This window comes from Tachypleus tridentatus, chromosome 7, assembly GCF_004210375.1.
Source record: "Tachypleus tridentatus isolate NWPU-2018 chromosome 7, ASM421037v1, whole genome shotgun sequence".
NCBI classification, from domain to species: domain Eukaryota; kingdom Metazoa; phylum Arthropoda; class Merostomata; order Xiphosura; family Limulidae; genus Tachypleus; species Tachypleus tridentatus.
In genome coordinates, this window is record NC_134831.1 from 136,591,480 (window position 1) to 136,602,807 (window position 11,328).

The 11,328-nt window shown below is 33.3% G+C and overlaps 1 protein-coding gene across 1 annotated transcript in view; it reads left to right on the forward strand.

Annotated features, from left to right (window-relative positions):
- LOC143256677 (synaptotagmin-10-like) overlaps positions 1-9,595 on the forward strand; it is a 60,872-nt gene extending 51,277 nt beyond the window's left edge. Inside the window, exons 7-8 of the mRNA XM_076514190.1 lie at positions 4,265-4,436; positions 5,178-9,595. Of these exons, the coding sequence (XP_076370305.1) occupies positions 4,265-4,436; positions 5,178-5,370 (365 nt within the window). The 3' untranslated portion in view covers positions 5,371-9,595. The remainder of the gene's footprint in view (positions 1-4,264; positions 4,437-5,177) is intronic.
- Positions 9,596-11,328: the final 1,733 nt, after the last annotated feature.

Consider the following 11,328-nt stretch of genomic DNA (forward strand, 5'->3'; position numbering starts at 1 on the left):
ACTGATTGCTTTTTGGAAGGATATGTAGCAACCCTTTCCAACGCAAACTATACACACAATTAGGCCATAAAAATGTGTTTAGACCACAAAATCATATGGATCAACTTGGGCACAGGATAAAAATGTAAAAGAAGCATGCAACAAGTCTTATCCCATGCCGTAGTAAGTAAAGTATTGTGTATTTTAACAGGGGAGGATTCACGAGCTCAGAAATCTGTGACAAAACCGTTCATGTGCCCTATGTACCAATACTCAATATAATCGAAAATTATCTCTTTCTGAAAAAGCCACAAGTTATTTGCACGACATACTTATTCATGTGTTGCACACCTCAAGCAAGTAGAGAAGGAAATGGTTAATCATACTATTACATAAATAAACATAACTGTCAAGTCACTGGATGCAGTACATGTAGATCTGTATGCAATCGGGCTTTTGAAACGAGTCCTAGGAATTCTTTGTTCTCGGATACTAGATGGACGACAGTAAGAATGCAGGGAGGAATAGTAGACTTTAGACATGATATCATTACAATGGAACCTTTTACAATGAAACCTATGTTGCAGTTCTATTATCAAAATGCATAGTCGTCAAATAAAGTGTGATTTCATGTGGCGGCATGTGCTTTAATGACATTGTAAAAATTCAAAACATTGTTACCATAACTTACTCTACCTCTGTATATTGTAAGATACCTCATGCTCGCATGGGATAAATGGTCAGGTTAAAAGCTTCCTAGTGATGTTTTATTAATTGTCTAGTGAATTAACCATTTTGAGCTACTGATCAGAAAGAATATAACCTTAATAATATTTTATCGCAACTTTCTGCAGGCTAAGCCATAGTCTCAAGTCGGCCTCTTTTTTACGCTGTTCGACAGAAATTCATCTCTCAACAAAACAAAAGTCCCAAGTATTAGGAAACTTTAGAGAAACGACACCAGAGACATTAGTTAGTGAGTATCAGAATTCAAACTTCAACACCATTGGCTGAGATGCGGATCTAGCTTGTGCTAGTCTCCCAGCATACTTCGTTATGGATAGTGTACGTTAACCATGGAACCGTTCTCCTCGCTGCCTTCGGATAAATCATCGTCAATTGTTGCCAAATAAACTTAATTATGGTTAATTTCTGAAGAGCGCCATCCTCCTTACATGTTTATCCTTTTGTTTAAAGTCTGATACCAATTTGAGACTTTGTGCTTAGTTATCATTCCTAAGAAGTAGTCTTTGTACATTCAATGAGGCCACCTGTGTACGTCGTTATTCTGGAGTTTACATTTACACCTATAGTTGTAACTATGTCACTGGGAAGACGTGCATCACGTGAGGAGCACACCATGAGTTACTTAGTATAATTTTTCAAGAGCACAGACCTTCTACCTTGACCGTTTGTATTATCACAAGTATTAATTTAACTTGTTATATTTGGAATTTCCTTATGACTCTTACCGAAACACATAATTTTGTCTGTCTGTTACTTTCCACCAATCAAAACTTTGTTTTGTACACGTATGTATGTGGCACTTCTGATCTGCAAACCATGAGTGCATTAACGACAGTACTACTGGGCAAAGTATGATTGTCTATACTGCAAGAAAAGATTAGTAGTTGTACTCTAGCATCGGAAAACTGTTTGTTTTGGATTTTTTGTGCAACACTACATAAAATTAAGGCATCCTTAATTTTCGAGTGATATACTAGAGTGAAAGAAGCCAGTCAACAGCACTTACAGCCAACTCTTGGGTTATTCTTGTCCTTACTGAATGGTGGATTCCTTTTCTTCTTACAGCTAACATGCGGCCTATAACCGTTCTAGCAACAACGAACTTTAAACCATAAATTCTGGTGCAGCTTTGGTGTACTTAATGTGCACTAACCATTAGGCCAGCCCCGAAACCGAAACGTTTCCGGAAATTGTAGAGCGATATAATGGAATATAAGAAACAACACATGAAAATTTTCTTGTAAACATTTACTGCGTACTTGAGGAAAGCAAACAGAGAACGCACAAGTTTAAATTTTAAGATTGCCTAGCGTTTTCTTAGAAATAAGACAATGTTTACTGCGTTTCTCATGAACAACATCAAAAACAACGCACTAAACTTCATGGAAGACCCCTGAGGTTCAGACTACATCACGATACGTGATACGATGCATATCATTTCATGCTTCCTCAACTGGACAGATTTCTTTGAATAATTTATTAAAAATACTCATAGGAATAAGTATTTAATAACTTGTGTATTTGAGGGGAAAAACTTTTATTCACGAAATTCCGAAAATAACCGCTGATATACATGAACAAAGACATCAAGTATTTCGATCACGTTCGAAAATTAACTTCTCGACCACTACACGCTTTTGTTTGATCATTTTTGGAGCAAAAACAAGTATATCTTTTGTAGTACAAAAGCATTAATTCAGTTGGCTACATTAATCTTCTTTTCAGTTGACATTCAGTCTCTTTCTGTTACCTCTATTACACATATATTTCTATTCAAATATACTGTAATAGTAATAAAACTTTTTGTGGTTATGTAATATTTTGTGTAAAAGTTTTACCACAACTAGCCTTAAAGATATTCTTTGAAACTTCCTAGCAACCTTCCCGACGTCTTAGCTTTCTCGAGAAATAGCTAATTAATTTATCGATATAATAAATTTTACCAAAATAATTTCATTCGTTTCAGTGTAAAAAACATTTAATAAAATGTTGTTACTATTTGTTGTCATTTTTATTCTCATAATTTTCGCGTAATAAAATAAGCTCGACATAATAAATTATAGTATTAATAGTCAACATAAAAGGGAGTCACTTAGCCCCTAATGGCAAAGCGGTATGTCCACTAGAAACCAAGTTCCGATACCCGTGGTGTACTTTTATGCTTAGCTACAAACAAAGCGAGTCACTTTTTACTTTTCATATATTATTAAATTTCAAAGTAGGTGACACTTGATTTGTATATTGAAAATAAAAAACACGTTATATATATATAATAATTGCAAAGAAAATACGTTTTTGTTGCTTTTGTAGTTAAGCAGAAATTTGTACAATGGACAATCGATGATTTGTCCACTACCGGTATCGAAAGCCGGCCTCTATCGTTTAAGTCCACAGATATACCGCTAAGACAAAAACGATATTACACACATACGTGCATATATAACAGTGTGTTTGTGTGTGTGTGTTTTTCTTATAACAAAGCCACATAGGGCTATCTGCTCAGCCCACCGAGGGGAATCGAACCCCTGATTTTAGCGTTGTAAATTCGGAGACATACCGCTGTACTAGCGGGGGGCACATATATAACAGATAAATATACAAAAAAGTTGTCTTTAAACAAATTGATTCTTTGCGCGTACCTTTTTATATCTTCTGTAAATATAAGTATGCATCTAACCATATTTTAAATTGTGATAAATAAAAGCTAAGTGTATCTCAGAACAGCTGGTATGGATATCAACACTTTTACTAATAAAGCAGAGAACAAGTTTCAACCTTTCTAGGTTATCTTCATTGTTAATCTGAGGATTATCTAAGAAGGTTGAAACGTTGTTCTCTGCTTTATTAGTAAAAGTGTTGATATCCATACCAGCTGTTTTGAGATACGTTTTTATTTTAAGTGGGTTTTTCGTCATTAACCTGGCATGACCAATCGCGTAAGGCGTGCGACTCGTAATCCGAGGGTCGCGGGTTCGCCCCCGCGTCGCGCTAAACATGCTCGCCCTCCCAGCCGTGGGGGCGTATAATGTTGCGGTCAATCCCACTATTCGTTGGTAAAAGAGTAGCCCAAGAGTTGGCGGTGGGTGGTGATGACTAGCTGCCTTCCCTCTAGTCTTACACTGCTAAATTAGGGACGGCTAGCACAGATAACCCTCGAGTAGATTTGTGCGAAATTCCAAAACAAACGAACAAATTTTCGTCATCACGAAAACCTAAAGGCTTAAAATTTATATAATTGCTAATTTTTTGTCAATACTTATCAGAATTCTAACAAACTATGTAATATCACAATTTTTAAAATAAAAACTATAAATGCTTGTTATATGTTTCTACGCACATTTTTAGTTATTTCTCAGCACAAATTCCCTTGCCCTAAACTCCTCAAGGAAGTGTTTAATACATTTTCAAACTAAAGAAACTGTCGAATCCTTCTCACCGTTTTTATTGCTGTTCGTTGGGAAAAGAAGCTGGAGTTAACTTTAATCCTGTGTTTTCCAGATCCCTACGTTAAAGTTAACTTTAATCCTGTGTTTTCCAGATCCCTACGTTAAAGTGTCTCTAATTTGTCAAGGTAAGAGGATAAAGAAGAGGAAAACCACAGTGAAAAAGTCAACGCTGAATCCGATTTATAATGAAGCATTAGTGTTTGATGTTCCGGCAGAAAATATTGAAGATGTTAATCTAGTAATAAAGGTTATCGATTATGACAGGTAAATTAGTGAAGAATATTTATATGTAATTTATGGTATTCGGTTTCTCGAAAATAATTTTCTGTGGTATAAAAAATGTCATCAGCGCCAGTTCTTGGGTTCTTATCAGTGTGTAGCTACAGGAATGATTAAAAATTTAACCCACTTTAATTACTTAAATATAAGAGTTACGTTTTGTTGGTTACGATATATATTTTATTTGTATCCTTATTAAGGAATTACAATATTATCAGAATCGTTGTTAATGTTTTTTTTAGTTACTTTTATTGTTGCTTGTTTTATTATATTTTGCTCCAGATGGTTAAACAATGAGCACACTGCCCATTCTGTAGTTTTGCGTTTTCGGACAAACAAATAAATTTTTTTTTCAACTGTTGCGAAAGTTTGAGAGAAACACACACTTCGGCTGTGATTTTGAGCGTGGAATTGCACTTAACAAATGTCCAGATGAGCGAATTATTAAAGAAAGTTTTCGTTGCATTAATAAATTACTTGGAACTGCGCCACTAAAGATTATAAAAGTGAATGTAGGTTTATGATTGATATGTTCATATACATTTTTATTCATTTTCAATCAATATAATTAATTGACGTAATACTTTATTACCAGGTTTGAGTTTTTAAGTAGCATATAATAAATCAATATACACGTGAATAATTTTTTTGGATGAAAGTTAAATCTGGACACGTGCGATTTTGTTTGAATAATGCGGTTATTTTTTGTCACTTTTTTTCCTGCAGGGTTGGGGCAAATGAGATGCTTGGTTGTTGTGCAATCGGCAGCCAGTGTATAGGTTTGGGCAGAGATCATTGGCTGGAAATGTTGGACACACCCCGAGAACCTGTAGCCCAGTGGTATCATCTAGTGGATAGTGCCCCAAGTTTCTTGGACTTATCGGAAAAATCGCCAGTGAAATGTATCAGTATAAGGTGATGCCCCGATTGGGGTGACTATTCTAAAGTTGCCACTAGCATGATTTAAACGTATTGCATAAAATTAAAGAAAGGGTTTAATCTTAAAACAGTTGTTCAATTTTCTCGCATGGTCTCTGTCTCAGTAGACACTGCTTCTGTACGGCATAAACGCGCCATAGCGTCAGTAATATTGATCCTAATAAACCAGATGTACATGTTCTGAATTAACGTATACTAATACTCTGTAAACATTTCCATTTCCAAATGTTCTTATTTCAATAAAGTCAATATAGTCCAGTTTTCTTATGAATACAAAAACTATGCAGCTGGAAAAATAAAACAAAAACATTCAATAAGTTTAACGTTATTTTTTAAATATATTTTTATTGTAAATTACGGATGATTTCTGGAAATATTTTTCCACATAATCACATATCGTTTCCTTATGTCCATTTCTTCTGTTCTTTAGTCTTTTTAATATATCCTTTTCCATAATTATCTCAAAATTTTTCTTTCTTCTATTCCTCATTTGAGCTTGTTATTCTATCTTTCTAATTAGATTTACTTTCCTCAATTTCTTAATAATGTTTAGTACTCCTATCTTATCAATAATGAAAAACAAGTCATTTTGAAATAAAGTCGTAACGAATACTTCAAATTCGAAGTTGGTAGGAATTAATTATTGAGCTTCATTATTCCATGTTACAGAATTAAACTTTTAAAGTACTTATATATATACAAATATACAGTATATTAAAATTATTTGTTTGAAAGACTTTTTCATGTTTGATTATCACATGAGCTCCAGGTAATCATTTTTGTCATTAAATAAATTCCGTTTGCTTTCATATGAATTATTATAGATCCTAGTGCATGATTTAAATCAGTGTTTCTCAACCCAAAAGTTACTGCGCTCTGGTAGATCTTTTGAATATTTCATCACGTCTGGGTAACATCAGTTACAAGTATTTTAATATTTTAAAAGAGAGATTGTGATAGGTGGGCTTTACAGGAGGGTTCTGATTTTTTATTCATTGCTCTTTAGAGTTAGACAAATACATTTTGCTTTACCTGATCGATTAAGTCATCATATAAAGTAATATAAATTAAATTTCGTACTTTCTGGAGAAGTGGTTAAATAAATTCGAGAAGAGGTGAGACCTAGAGCACGAATGTCACAGTTTTCACTGTAGGGGAGATTGAAGCTGTTTTTAAATATTCCTTTATAAAATTAAGACCTTAAAACTTATATAATATTAAAACTTGACTCGGGACCTGGCATGGACAAGCGCGTAAGGCGTGCGACTCGTAATCCGAGGGTCGCGGGTTCGCGCCCGCGTCGCGCTAAACATGCTCGCCCTCCCAGCCGTGGGGGCGTATAATGTGACGGTCAATCCAAGTATTCGTTGGTAAAAGAGTAGCCCAAGAGTTGGCGGTGGGTGGTGATGACTAGCTGCCTTCCCTCTAGTCTTACACTGCTAAATTAGGGACGGCTAGCACAGATAGCCCTCGAGTAGCTTTGTGCGAAATTCCAAAACAAACAAACAAAACTTGACTTATTATCTCTGTTTTGATGCCATGATAATTGAGTAGTTTGAATTTTTAATACAATTCACTAAAACGTCGTGACGTGCGCACTTTCATTCGCCTGTTGCGAAAGGGTATTAAGATTAATTGTCAAAGGTATATAAAATTAGTGAAAGTTACTGATAAATTAACTCTTTTAAGTTTGATAAATATTCGTTCAACATTGAGAAACATTGGTTTAAATTATTGGATGGGAATAAATTTGGATGTTATTTTTGTCATTAGTTCAGTTTCTTCCGTTGTTTAGTTGGATTTAGCCGATAAATTCGTATTAAACATCCTTAACTATACTATAGCTTGAGTTTCATCCAGACTACTTTTGATTGTTTCTAAACTTTTATCTTCCATTTTGACATTCTCATTAATATTGTGGCAAAGAAATTTGATTGAATTTGAACATTTCCATTTCTCTAGTCAAGTATGTTTTCTTAATGTTTTATTTTATTTGCAAATATGATAGGCTTACCAAAACTTGTTATAGTAATTTGAATTAAACACCAAATGGCTTGCTCGCTCTTTAAATAATGTTTAATCTTAAAGTTCTTTATGTTATAATGTGTATTTGATTTCCAATCAATATCTTGTCTCATTTTATTCATTTACAATAATTTATTTGTATAAGGCGCTTGAATATGTCGTAGTTGCATTTGTGACGTGGAACTCATAACTTAAGTTCAACTTGGATAGCAAAGTTACACACGTTGTCAATTTTTTGTTACACTTCATGCCTGCTTCAGCCGACATGTCTGAGCAATCTTAAACTATTTTAGTTCTTATACAAAACGGTCCTTGAAGTTTGGACAGAGAAAGAAGACATCAGGTCTGGAGCTGAATCATGTATCATTTTCCTTATATACTCATTGAATTCGATGAAAGAACGACTTCATTTGAACAATTAATTATTATGAAGAGCTATCGAAAATAAAAATATTCATGTCTTAAACAAAGAAGTCTGGTTTTAAACATTTTTCTCTTTCTCAGCTGGATGACGATGTCTTTCTATATTACGGCTTTCAAGATTTGATACAATTCTTAAATGTTATAAGGTTCCCAGCGAGACGGCTGTGTTGGTTGTTCTTACATTTAATGTTTTATCAACAATCATATTTTTGTATGTTAATATTCATATTTTATTATCATAAAATTTCGGGATCCTTTGCCACGTACATGAATTTTGTCATAACTCAAAAAAATGTTTAGTAAAAACAAATTAAATAAAACTATGTCTTAAATCATTTTTCAAGCATATTTCAAATTATTAGAAAACAAACTAGCACTGTATCAATATTCTCTTAAACAACCAACTTTCATATTGTTTGTTGTTATTTTGTTCTTTGAACAAATAGAAAATAACAATGTGGCAACATAAAATTTTCCCTTAGATCCACAATTTATTATTCTTTTCACCTAATCCATTAGTTTTATAACGAAAGTAATATGGTGTAGAGCCAAGAATTTTCTAGGAAACCACAAATAGCATTCTTTCGCGATCAGTTACCCTAATCACCAGGAAATGTCCTTAATTATTGCTTGAAAAAAACAACACTATCCATCAAAGCCGGAGTCAAGATTTAATGAGGAGTCGCAGCTTCAACAATTCTGAGTGAAACGTTTTGTTTTAAGACTCTTGATAGATAGCATTTTTCGTCAAATCAATAGATGACAACTCATCAAACGCAACAGAAAACGAGTATGTGGTCGTGGAATGTGACGAATATGACATGAGAGGAGACCACATACATTCACTGACTGTGGGAAGGTGTACGTGTCCACTCATTTTTTGTAGAGTGGTATGGATATGAAACGTATTTACTATGGGTGAGAGCTCTTAAAGACGCTTCGCGGAATCAGACTTGGGGCTACTTTTCGTAGCTCACGCTAACACATCGTATGGGGTTTGTTCTCGAGGAAGCTCGAGACCTCTCATGGTAATATGTGTTTTAAATGTCCTTGAAATATGTTGCAATGTCTTACTTGCTGGATGTGTATTCTTTTGTAATCTAATAACAAACGAGGTCGCGGTATTTTGTACTCTTTTAAAGTAAGTAAACACCGTACACATTTCAAAAGATGTTTTAAATAAATACGCTAGGTGGTTTGCGTTAAATTAAACAAATATCGTTAATGTGTTTAAAAACATGAAATTTCGTTTTAGAAGTATTTGTGGCTGTGTGTGTGTTGTGTAATAACTTTTACCAACCTGTTTTAGAACATAGCATATTTTGGAAGTATATCAGTCTGTAACACAACAGATACTATGTGTTATTTGGTTTTTGATGCATATTGTACGATATGTGTATATACACATATGTGTGTGTGTGTATGTATATAAATGATTTTAAAAGTAATTCCGAATTATCGTATCTTATATACTAAGTTACATGGCACTGAAGTTTGAATGTACTACAATACCCAGTATAGTCATGTGTAATAAGTGTTGAGGTAATACAAAACTTTAATTTCAGTCATGTTCAACAAATACAACAGAGTATATTGACGTTTTCAGAAGCGTGTGTTGATTAAATTTTTCAAGACAACAATTTTGAAAAAAAATAGGAACTAACACAGTCCTTTTTGTGAACTTTGACATTGTGCATTATCAATTGATAATAATAAATAGAAAATAAAGAATATATAACAAAACTTATAAAAAGAAATGATTCATTTGATTTTTAACGGCATGATTAACTCAATCAAATTACTGTGTGTTTGAAAAACATGAAGAAAGGTTAAAATCTGGATAACCCTGTTTCGTCACATATAGCTAATGGACATTAATATAATACCTACAAATAGCATCTAACTTTACCAAAACACACTGAAAAATGTCGTAATTCTTTGTAGCAATATTTATTTTTAACATAAATACAATAAATTACTGAATAAATTGGGAGACATTATTACGTAAATGTTTTAGTAATCATTTAAATGTACATACATATCAAATTAATGCAGTAGTAACATAAATAATTCACTAAGTTTTTTTTATCTTTAGAAAATTTTAATGGAGAATGACAAATATAATAAATGAATAAAAAAATACTAAAACAAATAATTAAGTCTGTTTTTATTTAACACCGAAATGCATTATCACATTAAGTAAACCTAAAAATAATTTATAGGATGAAAAAAGTAACAAAATAGCACAACAAAAATATTTATATAACAATGTTCAATTTCAAGATTAATTAATTAACTAAAAATTAATGTTTCTATCACATATTTTCATTTTTGCTCTGAAACGAGTAAAACAGTTGTATTGTTGTTTTCAAACGTTGTTTTGAAGTTAAGCACAAAGCTACACAATAGGTCACCTGTACTCTGCCCACCACGAGTATTGAAACCCGAATTCCAGCGTTGTAAGTCCACCGACATACCGCTGTGCTGTGCTACTTACTGATAGGCTTTTCAAACGACTACCTGTAACGTAGCTTATAAATTATTCTGTAGTTACTTTGAAAGAAGAAGAAAATAGCTTATTTTAAGTAAATGAATTCCATTTCGTGTCACATCTATAATACGTTATTCTAGATTATTTTATTCAGGATAATATAAAATCAGAACATGAAACGAAAGCTTGTTAATCCCATTTTTATTGTCCAAAGGTGATGTATTACCAAACTGAAATAGATGGTTTCTAAGAAGGACTCGAAGGCAAGAGTAAAGTTATTTGTTATTGGAATATCTTCAAAGTACTCTCTGCATCATACAGTTATCTTCTGATTATTTCTTTAAAAGACGTTTTACCGCATCGTCATCAAATAAGTAATAAAGTGATATACACGAATGACCAACGAATTAATTATTTTGATGGCGTCGTATATTTTGCTGCCCTTAGTTTTGAGCTGATAGACTAACTAGAAGAAGGCGGTTTGGTCAACAGTTCTCACCGCCAACTCTGGAATGCTGGGATTTGAATCTTATAGATGTGAGGAGATAATAGAGAACACCTAAAAAACATGTCTTAATATTATGATCTCAACAAAGCTATCATGGTCTGAAAGATGTGGAAAGCCACGAGAGGTCGCCTCAAACTTTAACCAAACGTTATTCTGAATGTTCATTACATTGAGCGTACGACAGCGCCACTTAAGGCACTATACACTTTAATTAACAATGTTTTTTATTAAATATCATTGTTATTTCTACGACAATGGGAAAGATAATTTTGGGGTTGTTAAAAATTTACGCGCTCTTGCAAGTGTGTTATTGATTTTGTTGCTTTGTTCTCGTAACAACATTTCTCATTAATTCTATTAACTAAATCGATCTAATTGTGCAAACTGTGAGTAGCGTAGCCTTAGCTTTATTGGTACGTAAGTTTGAATTCCTTCCACTGAGAGCCAGCTAATCCTTCTAGCAATTTCAGTAAACGGTCTAGTCGCCGACA